The sequence below is a fragment of the Sciurus vulgaris genome, assembly GCF_902686455.1.
Source record: "Sciurus vulgaris genome assembly, chromosome: 18".
Classification (NCBI taxonomy): Eukaryota; Metazoa; Chordata; class Mammalia; order Rodentia; family Sciuridae; genus Sciurus; species Sciurus vulgaris.
The window spans coordinates 11,108,402-11,129,235 of NC_136479.1; the positions used below are offsets into that span (position 1 = coordinate 11,108,402).

At 35.5% G+C, this 20,834-nt stretch overlaps 2 protein-coding genes across 10 annotated transcripts in view; one reads left to right on the forward strand and one right to left on the reverse strand.

Annotated features, from left to right (window-relative positions):
- PARN (poly(A)-specific ribonuclease) overlaps positions 1–20,834 on the reverse strand; it is a 578,557-nt gene that overhangs the window by 193,975 nt on the left and 363,748 nt on the right. The window lies entirely within an intron of this gene.
- The window catches only part of MRTFB (myocardin related transcription factor B), a 386,264-nt gene that overhangs the window by 47,864 nt on the left and 317,566 nt on the right, over positions 1–20,834 (forward strand). For 5 of the 9 annotated variants that reach the window (XR_013760651.1, XM_079120572.1, XM_079120564.1 and 2 more), the window contains one exon: positions 15,273–15,439. Coding sequence is in view for 8 of the 9 variants with exons in the window: in XM_079120572.1 (XP_078976698.1) it covers positions 15,273–15,439 (167 nt within the window). In the remaining variant the exon portion in view is untranslated. Of the gene's footprint in view, positions 1–15,223; positions 15,440–20,834 lie in introns of all 9 variants that reach the window. The other 4 variants (XM_079120567.1, XM_079120568.1, XM_079120569.1 and 1 more) reach the window with 1 other exon arrangement.

Here is a 20,834-nt window from a genome sequence, read left to right on the forward strand (position 1 = left end):
CGGCCATGCTTCTTCTAACTTGTGAAGTTGAAATAGTGTGGAGTGGTGGATTAACATCAGTTTAAGAAATTAGTTTATTGCAAGAATTTCCCTAGTTCCATTCAGTTCAGTATTTTAATCGAGGACTAAGACACACACACCTATTGAACCCAGGGATACTTTACTGCTAAGCTACATCCTCTTCCCTTTTCTCTTTTGAATTCTTCAAAATGTTAAAATATAATGTTTTACTTTGCATTCAATCATAAAGATTTTATGATTCTTTGTTACATTAATTTTTAAGCATTTTGTTTGTTCTTTTTGTTTAATGGGATTTCCCTCCCCAACCGCCCATCATCATCTACTAATGGTTATTAAGAAGATCAGAAGCAAATGGAGCAAGGACTGTACATAACAAATCTAATTTATTAGAGACAAATGTGAGGCCCTGATCTTAGATTAAAACAAACAAAAATGGTTTCAACAGGAAGAGAATGAGGAGCATTTAATTAGAGAAGCCACTATAATACAGCTACTTATATGCTTAAAGATATTTTTACAGTAATCCCTTGATGTTAGGTATTATGATCCCACTTTATATATGAGAGATTAAGCTTTATTGAGGTTATATGTCTTACTCAAGTTCATTCAGCTTATTAGTGATAATGCAGACTTTTGCCTCCATATCCAACTAATTCCAGAACTTCAGCTCTGAACTAATACCTTCTACTATACCATTTTTCTTGCAGAAAAGGATTTTGTACAAATTTAATATAAATTCAAATCAAATGAATAAAAGCCTCACCAGTGGGTAAGACAGTCTTCCTGCATTTCTCAACTGTTTACATATACCTCAATTAGAGTACTGGATTCAGTTTTTTAGATTTCATAATTAAGAAAATTTAGATAAACTCTTTTTAACTAATTCAGGATGGCATAACCAGAATGGTAAAAAACAAACAAACAAAAAAAACCCATGTTTTAAAATAAATTGTTAAAATGAATTTGTAATACTCACAGAAGACTGAGAATCAACTATATCTATTTACTTTCAGTATGAGAAAATTCAATTCTTTATGATCCCAAGGCTTCAAGTTACATAGTGAGAATGTTCCATTTGCTATTGTTGTATAACATATCCCCCCAAAATTTAGGGTCCGAATCTGACAATTATTTTATTATCTTCTATGATTTCTGTAGGATTTGGGAAGGGCTTCTCTGGGTAGTTTTGACATGGTTACGGTCAGACAGTGGATGGAACTACAAGAGCAAAGGGAAGGTGAGCTGAAGAAGCTGCGGTTGGCTGGGCGTCTGTTTCTCTCTCTTCATGTCTCTCAAGACCTCCCCACGTGGTCCCTCCATGGGCTAATTTTGGCTTCCTCATGGTGTGGCAGCCTCAAGGCAATCAGATAACCGTATGGCATCTCAGCAGCTCCAAAGACGAGTGTTCTAAAGAGAACCAAGCAGACCTATTATGACCGAGTCCTGAAAGGCATGTGTAGTGTCCTTTTCCTGCAGAACAGACTAGCTCAGATTCAAGCAAAGCAAGCTTACACTTCATCTTTTAATGGGAAGAAAGTTCTAGTCACACTGTAGGAATAATATGTGGGATGAGAGATGATGTCATGTTCTTCTTTGAAAAATAAAATCTGCCACAGTGATTGTTTCCTTTCAGTAATGGAAGGAGCCATCTGGTGGAACTCTCTGAGAGGCAAAGGACGGCCTCTAGAAGGATGAGGAATTTTCATGTTAGGTTCATTCAGAAGAACATTAGCTATCCAGAGGGTACATGGTTCTAATATCTGAAGTGATTTTGGTCTCCTTGTACTCTAGCATGGTTCAGAAAACATTTTGGCTTAACTAATTTAAACATAATAATAATTGATTTTTAAAATTTATGAATACCACATAAGAAATAGTATGAATAACATATTCAAATGTAATATCACTTTGTGAAAATTTTGGCACTTTATCCAGTGATCTCAAATCCATAATCTAACCTCTGACCTTAAAAAAAAAAAAGACCAAACTAAACCCAAGACAAGTGGAATAGAGGAAATAATAAAGATTAGAGTAGAAATAAACAATATAGAAAATAGAAAAATAATAGTGTAAATTGGTGAAACCAAAGGTTGGTGGTTTGAATAGATCAACAAAATGGGCAAACCATTAGCTGGCTTTGTAAGTAAAAGAGAAGACTAAAATTACCACAATCAGGAATGAATATGGAGAGAGAACTCCTGACCTATTCAGCATCATACAAAATGTCTAGCCAGAGTGATTAGGCAGAAAATGAAATAAAAGGCATCCAGATTGGAAAGGAAGAATGAAACTATTTGCAGATAGCACTATCTTATAAATAGGAAATCCTTGAAGAATCTAGGAAAAATGAAGTAGTTAAGCAGGGTTGCAGGATACAAGATTAATATACAAAATGAGTTGTATTTCTGTGTACTAGCAAAGAAAAATTCAAAAAGAAATTAAGACAGCAATTTTACTTACAACAGCATCCAAAAATAATAATACATAAGACTAAGTTTACTAAGGAAGTACAAGACTTACACACTGAACATCACTGTTGAATGAAATATAAGATGATGTAAATGAATGGAAAGACATCCCATGTTTATGTGTTCTAAGACTTAATATTATGAAGATACCAATATTGCCAAATTGATACAGATTCAACATAATACCCATCAAAACCCTAATTTCTGTTTTTGACAGAATGGGCAAGCTAAATTTCATATGGAAATTTAAGGACCCAGATTAACCAAAAAATCTTTGAGAGGGGGGAAAAAAACAGTTGGAAGACTCACATTTTCTAATTTCACAGCTTACTAGGAAGCTTCAGGAAGCAAGACATTGTGGTACTGGCATATGAGTTAATGGAACAGAATTGATAGTCCAGAAATGGGCCCATACAATTATGGTGAATTAAATTAAAACAAGAGTTCCAAAACCATTCAGAGGGAGAAGGGTGATCTTTTCAACAAGTGGTGCTGATAACTGGGTATCCCCAAACAAAATAATGAAGTTTCTTCCCTACCTCACACCATATACAAAAAGTAATTAAAAATATAATAAAGACCTAAATGTGAAAGCTGAAACTATGACTCTTTAAAGAAAGCACAGGCACACAAGTTTATGAATGTGGATTTGGTGCTAAGTTCTTAAATATGACATCAAGAACACAAATACAACTAAAGAAAAAAATAGATCAGTTGGACTCAGTCAGAAAAACTTACGTGTCAAGACACATGAAGAAAGTAAAGTCAACTCACAGAGTGGAAGTAGATGTTTGCAAATCAATAAGATTGAGTACTCATATATATTTATATTTATTCCATTTAAATAGCAAGAACTGTGCCAAGTCAACCGAAAAAGACAAGCATTTAAAATTAATATTTCTGCAAAGAAGATACATAAATGTCCAATAAGCACATAAAAAGATACTTAACACCTTTAGTCATTAGGAAACTGCCAATCCAAACCACATGTTTCATATCTACTAGGATAGCTATAATTTTTTTTAAATGCATAGAAATCTGAACCCTATTAACCTGCTCTTGGGAATGTAAAATGGTGTGGTCGTTGCAGGTATTGGGGTGTTTCTTCAAATAGTTAAACACAGAATTACCCAATAATTCCACTCTTCTGTATAGTCCCAAGAGAATTGAAAGCCTGTGTTCATCCAAAAACTTGTACCCTGATGTTGACAGCAGCATTCTTCATAAAAGCCAAAAGGTAGAAACAATCCAAAGTTCATCCTGTGATGAATGAACAAAATGTGGTAAATCTACACAATGAATTATTATGCAACCATGTAAAGGAGTGAAATACTGCTCCTTGGGACAACATGGATGAGTCTTGAAAACATTTGAGTGAAGGGAGCTACACATCAAAAAGCACTTGTTCTTTGATTCTGTTTATACGAAATGGCTGGAGCAGGCAAATCCATGGAGGCAGAAAGTGGATTCATGGTCAGCAGGGGCTGAGGGAAGAAAAGATTAGGAAGTGATTGCTCATGGGTTCAGGATTTCTTTTATATGTGATGAAATGCTCTAAAATTAGATAGTGATGGTTGTACACCTTGTGAATGTACTAAAACCCACTGAATTGTACAAAATGATGAATTTTATGGCAAGTGAATTCTATCTCAACAAACAAAAAAAGAATACCTTATTCACAACTACAGTACAAATCATAAAAATTTTGCAACTGATTACAATTGCTATTTTATATATGAGAATATGTTTAATACAGGGAAGAATACAAAAGCATTTTGAAAGAATCTGATAAAAATTAGGATAATCTCATTTAACCAGTGGTGTCAGGAGTAGCAAAATAATATCTAAGTAATAATTTGTATTAACAGGTATCAGAAAACTTAAAATGACCCACATTTCTAATTTGAGATGCCTTTGGCCTCAGCATAAATCTTTTTATGTGGGGGGGGGGGCAGGAGTACAGGGAAATGAACTTGGGGCACTCAACCACTGAGCCACATCCCCAGACCTGTTCTCTATTTTTTTTTTAGAGACAGGGTCTTACTGAGTTACTTAGTACCTCACTTTTGCTGAAGCTGGATTTGAACTCGCAATCCTCCTGCCTCAGCCTCTGAGCCGCTGGGATTACAGGTGGTCACCACCTCACCCAGCTCAACATAAATAGTTAAAATACTTTGTGGTAGAGCTTCACTTATCCATTCTCCACTTGACCCATGCACTGGATTACCAACCTCCTCCATTTCCCTTGTCCCAGGACATAAAGGTTATAGCCAGAAGGTAATGCCAAAGTCTGGATAGGTTTTCTCTTCTCACTAGTGGAGTCATATGCTAGCCAAAAATCAGCTGTTTGTTCCTAAATCTGTTTATGCCTGTTGTAATAATTTAAATACTATATAAACTGATGAGATACAAGTGCAAAAAGCTTAAATGTTTGGAACTAAAAAGCCATGTTGCTTAAATAATACTTTCAAACCAGGTGCAGGTGAGGAAAGAATGGGTTAAAATTTGTAAAAATGTAGGTGTGTTCTGTACTAAAAGTCCTTCCCGTTTTTGTTCCACTTTACAAAAAACAAAAACTGGAAATCATAGACATTAATGATTTATGCCAGAGAGCTAGTGCTACCACAAAGAGACAAGAGCCTTTTTGACCCAATATTTGAAGACTGGCAAAGGAATCAACATTTATGCCCTCCAATTTAAAAGCAAATGTTTTAAGATCTAGGTATATTGTTTTTAATTTTTTTTTAAACTCAGATTTTCAGTTTAACAACCAATTAACTGGTATGGTTGCATCAGACAAGGGGTCCCCCCCGCCCCCTTGTTAAATAAGTGCTAAAGAACTGAATTGCAAAGTAGGAGATATGTGGTTCCAGTCCTGGTACTTAACTACTTATAGTCTCTTGGACAGATATATCAGGCAGTCTACATTAGTTTTTGTATTTTAGATGTAAAAAAGTAAATTCTTTTGATTGCTAATATCAAGAAGAGTAAAAAGCTAGAAAACAAAAAGGAAAAACTTCCCTCTTTTTAATTTCCATTTCACTTTTCTCTTTCTCTTTTTTTCTCTTCTTTCCTTCTTCCTTTCCCCCTGCCTGAAAGAACTTGGAAATTGGAATACAATGTCTTTTTTATCTGTTCAATAAAATATTTGTTTAATCTGTTTACAAATATTTACTTCTGAGTATGTAAATCAAATTCTAATTATGGTTTAACAAAATTAGAGTTTGTTTTTAACCCAATATTTCTGGAGATTGTTCCATCTAAAAATAATCCTCTAATCAATTCTTATTCTCTGAGACTCATTCTTAATGAATAAATTTGGAAAACACAGTTGTTTAAGGTAAAAAATCATGGGGTTTGGTCATTTATCTTAGAGAACAAATAACATTTTAAATTCTTTGTCTTTTTATATAGTAATTTAAAAGTTTTTAACTTTTGCTAATTCAAATCTTTATGGATGGATCATAATGAATATTTCAAAAGCACTCTTAGGTTATTATAGTACTTATTAAGAGTGCATCATTTGGGAGGATAAGTATGCAGTTTGTGCCATGTTTATGTTTATTTGAAACTTATTCTTCAGTAAACAAGTTTAAAAAATCAGTCCTCACATTCCCCATTCTTTGCTCCAGTTCTTAGAGCAGCAGCCACTTGGAGCATAGGAAGACTGTAACTTTCCTCTACAGTGTATTGTCAGCATTTCGTATATTTACAGCACATTTTTGCCGTGCATTTAGTGGTTACATATAAAATTCAACTGTTAACAAATAAATACACTACTTAGAATTTGTTTATTTGAAAGAATTGTAACCTACTGTCAAAAAGACATCCCATTTATATGTAGTGCTTCATCACTGCAGATTTCATCTTCTTCCCATCTCAAGTGTGATTGTCGCAGTTTCAGCGTTTTGCCAGAATGGAACAGCAGAAGAGCATCTCCTTCACCTGCCAAGACGCTCCTGCTCAGCACTGGTGGGACATAGCCGCTTGTTTAATGAGGTCCTGACTCCTTAAACACAGGGCTTGTGGTGGTTTCGTCATTGGAACCCCAGAGCTCAGTGCAGTGCCTGATAGTTTGAACCTTCATTAAAGGTTTGCACAAATTGATCTTTTCACAGCTTAATCCCCCTCACCTTCACCTCCTTTCCCAGGAACCTCTGTCTTTCCCCATTCTTTGCTCCAGTTCATTTGCATTTTGGTATATCCATGTTTTGTTATGTGGAAGGAATATGGGTCCTGAAGGTGGAAACCTGGCTTTGGTACTAATGTCTCAAATTTATTTAATCTTTCTAAGCCTTGATTTTCTCATCTATAAAATGGGAATAATGATCCCATAGAAAAGTCACCAGGGCATACATTGCTGGTGGGACTGCAAATTAGTGCAGCCACTCTGGAAAGCAGTGTGGAGATTCCTTAGAAAACTTGGAATGGACCTACCTTTGACCCAGCTATCCCACTCCTTGGCCTATACCCAAAGGACTTAAAATCAGCACACTACAGAGATACACCCACATCAATGTTCATAGCGGCTCAATTCACAATAGCCAGACTATGGAACCAACCTAGATGCCCTTCAATTGATGAATGGATAAAGAAACTGTGGTATATATATACAATGGAATATTACTCAGCTATAAAGAATAATAAAATTATGGCATTTACAGGCAAATGGATGAAATTGGAGAATATCATGTTAAGTGGGATAAGCCAATCTCAAAAATCCAAAAGAGGAATGATCTCACTGATAAGCGGATGATGACACTTAATGGGGGGTGGGAGGGGAACAAGAATGGAGGAAGGAGGGACTGTATAGAGGGAAAAGAGAGGTGGGAGAGGTGGGAGGGGTGGGGGGGAGGGAAAAAATAACGGAATGAATCAAACATCATTACTCTATGTAAATATATGAATATGCAAATGGTATGCTGTTACTCCATGTACAAACTGAAACAACATGTATCCCATTTGTTTATAAAAAAAAAAAGTCACCAGGGCAAAATTAGGGAAAGCCTACATTAAATACAATGTTGAGCAGAATAGAAATACAGTAAATACTCTTCCCTTTCCTTCTTTTTGTTGTCTTTCCAATTTTTTGAAGTTAGAAAACTGGATCCTAAGAGGTAAGTGAACTGCCTGAAGTGAAACAGCTGTCACTCTAGGCATCCCCCCTCCCCCGCCCCCAGTTTCTCCATTGAAGGTCTTTGGTTTCTCCAAAGTGATCACTCTGCCCACGACTCCTCTTCTTGCCTTGGTGCAGTGATGCTACCAGCCATTCCAGCTGCCCATCCGGAAATCTCATCCACTCTCCGTTCTTTAATCTCCTTTACCTTTCAAATGGGTTAGTTATAAAGCTTTGAACCTTCACCTCTTAAATAGTATTTGAATTTGCTTTTCTGCATCTCCTCCTCTCTTAGTTTCTACCATTTTGACCTGAGACTTAGTCACTGGTATCTACCAGAATTATCTTTTAAAACTCCTACTTGTGTCACACTCAGAGTGCACACTCTGCTCCATTTTGTCTTACTTGACCTCACTGGCCTTGTTTCTACCACTCCCTGCCAGCCTCCCCACCTGGCCCCATCAGACCTCTTATGTTTGTGCCTCTTACTTATACTGATGAGAAAATTTCCATACCTGCAGACTTCTCATCCTTGTGACTTTCCGAACTACATTAATACAACTGGACATTTAATTCTCTAGGTTCCCAGATAAGTTTATATCTACTTATATTCTACTCTTTTTATGCTTTAATAATTTCTCACCTCCAACTACTCTGGGCAATGATTGTCAAAACTAGCTACAAATTATATTCCCTCTATCCCAGACCAGATATAGCAGACTCTCTGGAGATCCTTCTCTCCCTCGTCTCTCCTTTCTGGGATTTTTGTTTTGTTTTGTTTTCAAACTTCTGAAGTATCATATTGTGAGGAGAGTTCAGAAGCACTTCTACTGAATATTGGTTCTAAGAAAACTTTCAGCTAAAAATATCCTGTTATTCTATGAATCTGTAGTCTTTTAAGTAAGAGAATGCAAGTAATCAAGCCAGGAGTTAAAATGGGAAAAAAATTGAAGAATGAAAACACTTTTCATAAGAGTTTTAATAAAGTTGTATGCCCAGGTGATGAAATGTTTGTGTAGAAACATGTAGCTTTAAACCAGTTACCTGATTTTATTTTATTTGTTAGGGTAAACAGTCTGAACAAAGTGTTCCTTTCTGTGATTTTTCCCCCCCAATTATAAAATTGGGAGGTAAATTTTATTCATATAAATATATAAACAGATTCAATAATGAATTCTTTTTTTTAAATTTATTTATTTTTTCCATTTTTTTTATTAAAAATCATAAATTTACATAGGGCAATGTTGTTTGATTCATTCTGTTATTTTTTCCCTTCCCCCCACTACTCCCACCCCTCTTTTCCCTCTCTACAGTCCTTCCTTCCTCCATTCTTACCACCCTCCTTATCCCTAACCCTAAACCTAACCCTAGCCCTAACGCTAACCCCTCATACCCCCCATTATATGTCCTCATCCGCTTATCAGCGAGATCATTCGTCCTTTAGTTTTTTGAGATTGGCTTATCTCACTTAGCATGATATCCTCCAATTTCATCCATTTGCCTGCAAATGCCATAATTTTATCATTCTTCATGGAGGAGTAATATTCCATTGTGTATATATACCACAGTTTCTTTATCCATTCATCAACTGAAGGGCATCTAGGTTGGTTCCACACTCTGGCTATTGTGAATTGAGCAGCTATGAACATTGATGTGGGTGTATCTCTGTAGTATGCTGATTTTAAGTCCTTTGGGTATAGGCCAAGGAGTGGGATAGCTCAGTCAAATGATGGGTCCATTCCAGGCTTTCTGAGGAATCTCCATACTGCTTTCCAGAGTGGCTGCACTAATTTGCAACCCCACCAGCAATGTATGAGTGTACCTTTCTCCCCACATCCTTGCCAACACCTATTGTTGCTTATGTTCTTAATAATCGCCATTCTAATTGGGGTGAGATGAAATCTTAGGGTAGTTTTGATTTGCATTTCTCTTATTACTAGAGATGTTGAACATTTTTTCATATATCTGTTGATTGCTTGTACATCTTCTGTGAAGTGTCTGTTCATTTCCTTAGCCCATTTGTTGATTGGATTATTTGTATTCTTGGTGTAGAGTTTTTTGAGTTCTTTATAGATTCGGGATATTAGCGCTCTATCTGAAGTATGAGTGGCAAAGATATTCTCCCACTCTGTAGGCTCTCTTCACATTACTGATAGTTTCCTTTGCTGAGAGAAAGCTTTTTAGTTTGAATCTATCCCAGTTGTTAATTCTTGCTTTTATTTTTTGTGCTATGGGAGTCCTGTTAAGGAAGTCTGCTCCTAAGCCAACAAGTTGAAGGTTTGGACCTACTTTTTCTTCTATAAGATGCAGGGTCTAATTCCGAGGTCCTTGATCCATTTTGAGTTGAGTTTTGTGCAGGGTGAGAGATAGGGGTTTAATTTCATTCTGTTGCATATGGTTTTCCAGTTTTCCCAGCACCATTTGTTGAAGAGGCTATCTTTTCTCCATTGCATATTTTTGGCCCCTTTGTTAGTATTAGAAAATTGTATTTATTTCGGTTTATGTCCGTGTCCTCTATTCTATACCATTGATCTACCTGTCTATTTTGGTACCAATACCATGCTGTTTTTGTTACTATTGCTTTGTAATAGAGTTGAAGATCTGGTATTGCGATACCCCCTGCTTTGCTCTTTCTACTGAGGATTGTTTTAGCTATTCTGGGTTTCTTATTCCTCTAGATGAATTTCATAATTGCTTGCTCTATTTCTGTAAGGTACATCATTGGGATTTTATTTGGAATTGCATTGAATCTATATAGCACTTTTGGTAGTATGGCCATCTTGACAATATTAATTCTTCCTATCCATGAACATGGGAGATCTTTCCATCTTCTAAGGTGTTCTTTAATTTCTTTCTTTAGTGTTCTGTAGTTCTCATTGTAGAGGTCTTTCACCTCTTTTGTGAGATTGATTCCCAAGTATTTTATTTTTTTCGAGGCTATTGTGAATGGGGTAGTTTTCCTAATTTCTCTTTCTGAAGATTCATCACTTATGTATAAAAATGCGTTGGATTTATGAGCATTGATCTTGTAACCTGCTACTTTACTGAATTCACTTATGAGTTCTAAGAGTTTTCTGGTGGAATTTCCAGGTTCCTCTAAATGTATAATCATGTCATCAGCGAACAGGGATAGTTTGAGTTCCTCTTTTCCAATTCGTATCCCTTTAATTTCTTTGGTTTGTCTAATTGCTCTGGCTAGAGTCTCAAGAACGATGTTGAATAGAAGTGGTGAAAGAGGGCAACCCTGCCTTGTTCCAGTTTTTAGGGGGAATGCTTTCAGTTTTTCACCATTTAAAATGATATTGGCCATGGGCTTAGCATAAATGGCCTTCACAATGTTAAGGAATGATCCCACTACCCCAATTTTTTCTAGTGTTTTGAGCATGAAGGGATGCTGTATTTTATCAAATGCTTTTTCTGCATCTATCGAAATAATCATGTGATTCTTAACTTTTAGTCTGTTGATATGGTGAATACACACAGGTAAAGGGGCCAAGACCAGGAGGAGCTTCTTCTGTGATGGACAGGATAGGGTGGAGTTAGGGAAGCCATTCTCTGAGGGGGAATATTCCAGAAGGAGACTGGGAACCACTCCCACACAGTGTCACATGTTTCCTGGTAATCTGGAACAGAACTCTGTGGCTGCTGGTTCCTGGAAGCCAGGCCTCTGCATCCCATGGCTCAGCCTAGTCTGATTCTGCTAAATAAGGATGGCTTTGCACACTACCTCTCTTCATTTAACTGATTATGTATTAAATTTCTAAAGTTCAATATTGATATCCTGTGAACTTCTTCATTATTTAGCATTTCTTGTATATAGCAGTGTTTTTTTTACCATATTATTTACTAGTATGTCATATAAATTAGTCAGTACAAGCAATAAGGTACAATGGAAAGAATGTTGACTTTGGATTCACACAGTTCAAGACAAATGTGTTGCTGATTTAGGACTCACCTTATTCTAATAGCCCAACATTTTTAAAAATATGAGCTCATTAGTGTTATCTGGTTCCACTTAGATAAAAAGAATCGAGTGACTGAATAGATGAAAACAATGAAAGTGTACTGTCTTTTTTTTTTCTGTATTTTTTCCTATCACTACAGGAGTATCTAACAATGAAGTGGTTTTGTGTGAAAGTTTTTTAGTTTTTTGTTTTTTTGTACTGCTGGGGATTGAACCCAGGGCCTCACATATGCTAGATGGGTCTCTACCACTAAGCTGTACCCCAGCCCAGTGGTTCTTTTCTTGAGAACAGAAACTCTATTCCAGGTTAATCTTATTAGTAGTATTGTGCCGTGCTTTTACTTAGTGCCAGATAAATGTTGGATCTAGTTCATTTTGAAATGCAGTTGTGTTATTGAGATTTGAATGTATTAACTCCCTATTCATTCAGTCAGTTCTAGACAAATTATCATTTTATCACTGTTTGTCCATTTAAATCTACTTTCCTGACTAAATTATGACCCTGTGAAAGGATCCATTCTGATTCTATTTAACATCTCAATTACCTACTATTAGACAGAGAGTGCTTTTTATATTTGATGTTGGATTTCATTTTCAAAGGAAAATTATCAAGAAGTTAAGTAGACTTTAAGATGACAGCTTACAAATTTTCAGAATATATAGTCTGTATTCCATCAAAAATGTTCATGAATATTAAGTTAAAATTTTTTGAAAATTTATTCTTTTCCCTTTGCAAGATTTTGTTGAGAGTTGCTTAACTTATAATTTTCTTAATTTGGAGGAATGTGTAGGAGTTTAAGGTGAACACAGTGTCAAGGCATAATAGGTTGAAAAAAATTCTTCAATATTAAGAACAGATAATTCTTCCATGAAAATATTTTAAAATCTGTGACTAAATGATCTTCCAAATCATTAGTACTAATGTTCAAAGTTTGTACATCTTGCCATTATAAGAGCATTATGGTATTTGTATCTAAGAAATAATTTTGGTGTCAACAGAGAATTATGAGACTTGTGTCTGATAGTCATTACAACTTTCTTGGCTTCTTGCTTATATGACCTGTCTTCTTATAGCCATTTTCCGCATCCCCATTTGTATCTTCTTTTTTAAAGTATATCACTTATAAACATATACTTTGAGACTTTCTATAAAATCTGTTCTGTTAGTCTCTTATCTTTTGGTTGGAATGGTTTGCCCATTAATGTTTAATGTAATTATTGTTAAGGTAGGATTAAAGCCAATTATTTTGTTTGTCCCATTTTAGTTTTATTTTCAGTTTGCTTTGCTGGTGGTTAAAATTGAGAGTTTTTAGAATGTCATTTTAATTCCCTGACTGGTATATTAGCTAAAGATATTTGTATCTTTTCAAATGGTTTTTTAAGAATTATGTACAACCTTCATTTCTCAAGTCTTTCTAAAGTTATGCTACTTTATAATATGTAGAAATGCAAAATATTAAATATATTTGCCCTCTCATCCTTTCTACCATAGTTGTCATTTGTGTGATATCTTCATGTATTACAAACTCCACAACAAAGCATTATACTTTTTGCATTGAATATGGTAAGATTAAAGAAATTAAGAAAAAAAGTCTTTGTTATTTATTTATATGTCTACCATTTCTGATGCTTTTCATTCCTGAAATCTAAATTTTATCTGGTGTCACTTTTCTTCATCTCGAATAGTTTCTTTTCACATTCCTTATAGTATGTATTCATTGGTGACATGTTTGCCTTCATGGTTAAAGGGTATTTTCATTGGATATGAAATTCTGGTTGACAGTTGTAGCAACTCCAGATTTTATTAGGCTCCCTCCTAAGAGCATTGTTTTGTTTTAACTTTGCTGAACTCACTTGCAGACCCTGTCTCTCCTGTGGTAGGCAGGCCCTGAAATCTTAGTTCAGTTCTTTTTGCCTTAGCCAGGCTTCATGGAGTCTACCCTGAACATGTAATAGTCTAGGGATCACAAAAAAGGAGTTGAGGCCCTCACTCTTTTTTTTTTTTTAACCTTTTTGAAACTAAATAAAAGAGTCACAAAATAAGATTCACATATACATGGTTAATTGCCTTTCAACCAAGGTGCAAAGGAAATTTAGTAGAAAAAGGTAATCTTTTGAACAGGTGGTGCTGTTCAGACATCCATATGCCCCCTGAAAGAACTCTGATTCATATCTCACTGTATATGTAAAAATTAACTCAAAATGGACTATAGATTTAAATGTAGAATATAAATCTATATCTAGAAGAAAACATTGGAGATAATTTTTGTGACCTTGGGCTAATCAAAGATTTATTAACAACTACAAAAATGTGTTTCATAAAAAATGTTGATAAATTTGACTTTATCCAATCAAAATATCTACACAAAACACTGTTAAGAGCATGAAAATGTAAGCCTTTGGGGAAAAAGTCACAAATCACATATTTGATAAAGAACTGTGTCTAGAATATGTGAAAAACTCTTAAAATTCAATTATAACAAGAAAACAAATATTAAAAATGAACAAAAACATATCAGATACTTACCAAAGAAATAAAGGAATGGCAAAGAAGTTCATTAAAACAGCATTAGTCACTAGGGAAATACAAATTAAAACTGCATTGAAATACCATGTGCTCACTAAATGACCAAAAGGAAAAAGTATGACCATATGAAGGATTGGCAAGGATGTGGAACAACTGGATTCTTGCACTCTGCCAGTAAGAATGCAAAATGGTCCAATGACTTCGGAAAATTTTGTGAATTTCTTAAAAATTTCAATATATAGCTGCAGTCATCCCACTCATTGGCATTTATTGAAGAAAAATGAAAGTGCGTAACTATAAAAAATACCTGTGCAAGAGTTTTCATAGAATGCTTATTTGTAGTAGTTAAAAACTAGGAACAGCTCAGATGTCCATCAGTGAGTAAATAAATGGCAATCTGTGTATGAAGTGCTAATAAATAAGTCAACAACAGTCTTCCAAATGCGTTGCCACTGAATAACATAGACAATCATCCTTTTAGCTTCCAATAACGGTTTTTGTTGTGTCATTTGTACTACTATTATCCATTTCTGTGTCAGCATCATCCAGGGTGTGCTGTAGTAACAAACAATCTCAAATCTTTGTGATTTAAAATAAAGGTTTGCATCTTTGTCATGAACAATATGTCCATTGTGGGTTAGCTGAAAGTTCTGTTTCCTTCTGGTTTCACACTGAGACCCAGCCTGGCAGAGTTTTAAATCTGAAACATTGCTGGTTATTGTGAATGTTCACTAAAGTTGTTTGATGTGTAGGAGTTAACATGTATTTTCAAGCCAGGCTGCTTCTTTATTTTCATTGGCATTAGTTGACTTTCTTCTCATTTTAGCATGCATTGAAATCTTTAAGTAATAACATCAGTAGCAATAGCTTTCTTTAATCCTTGCTACAAAAGAAGTCTACAAAAAAGCTTTTAACTTTTCTTTACCATGTAAGTGCTTTTATGGATGGAAAGTAGATTATTCCTGTGTGTTGGACAAGGAGCCTGAGGTCCAGAGAGGGTTAAATGAATTGGTAATGACCACACAGCAATAAAACCAGACTAGTACCCAGGGATCCTATAGTAATACTTTTGTGCAAGTTGGAGAAAAACAAGTGTACCATGTATTTACACCTTATTTATTTGGTAGTCTCTTCAACAGGCCACGTTAAGAGGTGTCTTGTATTCCCTGTTGCCAGTGGCTGGAACACAATGGATCACGCGGGGGCCTTAGACACCGAGGACGAGTTGGGACCTCTAGCCCATCTTGCTCCAAGTCCTCAAAGTGAGGCCGTGGCTCACGAATTCCAGGAACTCTCCTTGCAGTCCAGTCAGCACTTACCGCCTCTGAACGAAAGGAAGAATGGTGAGTTCATTAGCATGTGCAGTGGGAACTTTGTTTGAAGAGTCACCCTCTTGGTGAGCCCAGTTTATTCCTTTCCAGTAAAACTTTTGTCAGTTCGGTTCAGCAGTCTGTCGTGGAGGACTGTGTCATAGAGACACAAGATGGTTTTGAATAACGGGCAGTATTTCACTTTTCATCCAGATCTTCATCATTTCCCCAGTATCTTTGGTAGCAACATTACCTCTAGAAATCAGTTTTAGCTTTGACCCATTTCACATAGGTTCCAGCAGATTTTGAGCTGGAATGTCATTGGAAAGTGCCTCCCTATGCTGGTGCCAGGAAAGCAGCATGTGGCTGTGAGCCTATTCTCCCCCCTTCCTATCTCTGCATCCTTTGGTAGTGGTGAGATTTACACTCAGTGATGACTAAGGCAAGAATTTCGTATGTGAGTATTTTTATATTAATGGGTATAGGATGTGACCAAGATTCTGTCTTTAGCTAGCTCATCATTATATACAAAACAAGTTTTTCCATTAATTCCGTACCTTTTTTGCAAACTTTTATTGATCACAGTCATCCCAGAGTCTCCAGAAAACAAATCTGTCAAATTTAACATAAATAAATGAAGATAAATGATATACTTTTACTGTTAATAAAGTGTAAATAAAAGCAATATTACTATTTATAAACACAGTAAGCGTGCATATTTTTAAAAGGCAGAATTAAGCATTTCAAGTGGGTTCACTATACTTTCCACAGTTCTGATGAGTCTTGCCTTTACAAATACATATTTTTAATTTTAGTATAAAGGCTGGAAAAATAAAACTGTTTCTTCAGAATGCTTCCTTATGTACCTGGTTGGTTACTTTTCTGTGTCCTGAGTGGTTTCCTGCCTTACTTTACTTAGGAAAGTGGATAAAGGGCATCTACTACTGTGTTTAGTTCCTTAGTACAGGTCTTTGATGTGAATTTGTTCTTCCTTCAAATCAGATGTTTTACTTTGTTTCTGAATCTCATTCAGAAATGAGGCACAGCCTTTGGCTGTTTTGTTTGGCACCATCTTGGCCAAATTGCTGACAAAGCCACTGGATGCTGTGATTTATGGTGATGGCTTTGGAACACTGTCATTAGGAACCTTGCTTTACCTGAAACAGTGAGAGACGATCACATTTTTGCACACTACACTTGGAAGAATATGATGTGCAAATCATTACCCTAAGACAAAATAGGAGTTGTACTGATATAAAATTAGAATGTAGCCAGGTGCAGTGACCCATGCCTGTAATCCTAGTGGCTTGGGAGTCTAATGCAGGAGAATCAGCAACTTAGTGAGACCCTGTCTCTAAAAAATATATGTGTGTGTGTGTGTACACGGACATGGACTGGGGATGTGACCCAGTGATTAAACTCCTCTGGGTTCAATTCCTAATACACCACCCTGCCAAAAAAAATTAGAATGTAAGCTGTTCACAAAACTGGTCATCTTTGGCAGGGGAGGGAATGTATGAGGAAAGTTTACACTTTATGGTTATTCACCATGTTCTCTTTCAGAAGTTAATATAGATGCCTCAATGTGTACTAAGCCCAAATATAGTTTAGTCTCCCTTATAAACTCTTAAGACAGTATATGAAAAGGTAAAATTTTATTTTATGAAGCAATGCAGTAATATAGAAGGATTGCTTTTTCTACTCTCATGGTTGATACAACCATCCTGCCCAAACCCTGTACTGAATCTTTGTTTTCAGTGTGTTTTATCATCATATAGCCCATCTATTATCTATCTAGCTCTAGTTTCCAGTACATGTCTTCATTTTGTCTCTCGTTTGAGGTACAGCATGCATACTAAGACTTTTTAAAGTTGTCTTACTAGTTACACATTCATCATCTCTACAACATAATCACTTGTGTTTGATTTGTCATTTGTTGCAACATTTTATGGGGGTGGTGTTTCTGTTTTAGAATTTAACCTTTTGTGTTGTTTTGTGCTTTTATTTTTATAGGTAATACATTCCCATGGTTTAAAATGTTATGGGACCCTAAAGAAAATGAGGTTGCCCTCCCAGTCCTTCCTTTGCCTTTCCACTTAGCTCACAGAATTAAGTACTATCACATGTGTCCTTTCTGAAAGAATATTTGAGTACTTAAAAAAACAAAACAACAAAAGGTTTTAAAGGCTTCTTTGTAATAATGTACAATGTTTTTAATTTTAAGGTTATAACAGGAATAGTTAAGGTATTGATTTTTTCCTTTTTCTGATTCTCATTAATATTTCTATAAACGTAAAGCTGTCTTCGAATGCAGTTGCTTTTTAAACTAGTGTTTTCCCCAAGAATACTACTTTGTTCAGTATTAAGCAAATGAAAGAACTTTTCAAAATGGAATACTGTATAAGAACTCCCGGAGGAGAGAATTCCCTTCTCTAAGAAATGACTTTAGGAAATTATAAGACTTACCTTATATTCAGGCATATATTGAAATTTTAGGCTCATGACAAGTTAGCCTTACATGTATATACATTGCAAGATGTAAAAGCAGTCTTTGTACAGCTATCAGAAATCTAGTTTTTTAGGGATGTGTTGATCAGTTAGACAGGAAGAATCAATTTAAGGGATCTAGTGACATAGAGCTAGTGACATATAGCATGGTTAGTGTACTGTATTCTTGAAAATTGCTGGAGGGGTAGATTTTAAGTGTCCTCACCTCAAAATAAATGAAAAGTATGTAATGTAATGAATATGTTGTTAACTCAATTTAAACCACCTCATAGTCTTTGCATAATTCAAAACATCATGTTGTACGTTATAAATACACACCATTTTGTTAATTAAAAAAAACAAATGAATAAAAATGTTAAAAGAAAAATCTAGTTTTTGATGGTTATGTGAGTATATTCTCATGGACTAACATAAAAAAAACACAACTTTCTTACTTTTAATGATTTTTTAAATTTATGTTGTTTAATTTTATATCATCTTAATGTCATATTTAAATCATATCAAAATGTAAATGTGGCTTAAAAATTAATCACTGCTAAGTACCATTTAGGTATTATTAAATAATCAAATTCAGTTTTTTTGGTTATTGCATTTGATAGTTATTCTTGAACCTTTGAATATCATTTAATAGAATGATGTTCTTTTCCGTTGGGGAGAAATGGAGGTATTTCAAGTTGTGATTAGTGAGTGGGAGGATTATATCATACAGCTGTTTACAAATTAACTTTTTAAGGAAAATAAATTTTAAGTAATGATTCCAGGGTCTTCCCTCATTTTTTTCATAAATATTTATGTCATTAATAATAGTGGAGTGGCAAGATATCCCCACTACTAGAGTAAATGTGGAAGACGTTAAAGATAAACGAGTTTTTCTTTATGCCTGAATGTGGCCAAAATAATTCTATGGCGAGTAGCCCTGTGAAATAAGGCAACCATTTAGGTAATTAGCTTTTCCCAGGTTAACCCCTCATAAAGGAAAGTGAATATAAACACTGGGACCCTTACTAAAACAGTACATACCCAGGGACCTTGAGTTTCGTGTTGACATTTTATACACATAACAGATCCCTCTTCACACATCAGTAATAACATTCATTCAGATGGACAGCACTGGGAATGAAAGATAAACCAAAAGAATGGGTCATTTGGCGAAAGCTCAGGTACTATAAGTGGAATACCACTTCTCACAGGCAGGGGAAGACAGAGCAGGTGGGAACAACACCCCCAGGAGCTGCAGCTCTTTGCCTGTGCCCACACTGAAGATGGGTAAGCTGGCAGGCAGAGCAACTCCAGAGGATGCTGGTGGCATATTTAAGCTTTTAAATCATTGCTAGTATTATTGCAGAGGAAGAAGAGAAGTTAACATGAATTTCCATTTTTAAAAGCTGTTTGGTGTTTTAATACTTTTTGGTACCTCTCTGAGTATTAAGTTGGGGATCAACCACCTCAAACACAATGACGGACCACATGCCAGCTGTCCATACCAAGTAGAAGTAAAATCAGTATGTTCCACCTTCTTCCTGTTCTAAAAGGCTCTTTGAAACTCTTTACTATTAAATAGCGTGTTTTAGGCCTCAGTAAAGAGGAAAAATTAATTTGTTATTCTGTTTTAAACTTTGGTATTACTAGTTACTGAAGTTGTCATGGGTTTGAGCTATGGTCCCATCTTGAAATTTTTTCCTAAGACTTTCCATCCATTAAATGTATCACAATGAGCAGTTTTAAATCATCTGAATGATCACTTACTAGAAAGAAAATAATTTATTCAAAAATTGGTTGCACATAAAGAAATGCAAGGTGGCCCTTTGCTTTGGATTCAACACACGTGTTTTGTATTTGCAAAAAGTTAGATGAACTTTGCCTGGCTGTGGCACCCAGCCAAAAAACTGCTTGCTTTACACCTTAGAAAATAAATGGCAGATATTCATAGCTGGTCTTTTCTTTGGATTTTACTCTGAAAACATTTCCCCACTCCTCGTCAACATTTAAGATTATCTTACGTTGACTTTGATGTTAACATTTAGGATCTGGAATAGTTAAATGTAATTCTCAAGAGCTTTAATAAACATTAATGCTTTTTGATAATCTCTTTTCCTGCTTTCAGTCTGAGAAATACAAATATATACTCTTGAGTATAATTTCCCTGAGTCAAGTTTTCAATATATTTAAAAAAAAAAATTTTTTTTTTTTTAGTTGTAGATGGACACAATACCTTTATTTTATTTATGTGGTGCTGAGGATCAAACCCAGGACCTTACACATGCTAGGCAAGCATTCTACCGCTGAGTACAACCCCAGCCCCCAATATTTTTTTTAAGTCAGGCTTTAGGAGGCAATGCTAAACCAATTATAAAGTTCAAAAGCAAACCGTAAGCCTCCTGACAACTGCAAATGAAGTTCTTGGTTAATTGCTGCAGTTCTCCTATGCTTTTCGTTTTTGACACTCTCGAGAACTCTTGAGTGAAAAAGAAGCCTTATAAGCACCTTAAGGGGGAAGTACATTCTTTCATAATGACCTTTATAAAATCTTCTATTAAATAGCATGTTTTGTTTCACAATGTAAATAATAAATAAGCACTTGTCACCCATCCACCTTCTTTTTTCTACTGTTTCTTATTTAGATAGTTTTGTCATTACTGAGGATTTAGTTTGCTTCATTGTACTACTGAAACACCCACACAGTTGTGATGTGGAGGCAAGGAGAGCAGCACAGGGAGAATTTTCTTTCTCAAGTTTATAGCTGGCATTGAGACAGATCTGTGCAATAGTGTACCAGTGTCAGAATGCTAATGTGAGCATGCTTTAGTTACCACTGGGGTGGGAGCAGATGAAGCTTACAGTATAAAAGGTGAACCAGCAAGACCATAGCACCTCTCTCTGAAGAACCCTCCCCAAGCTATAGTACCTCTGAAGGCTCATT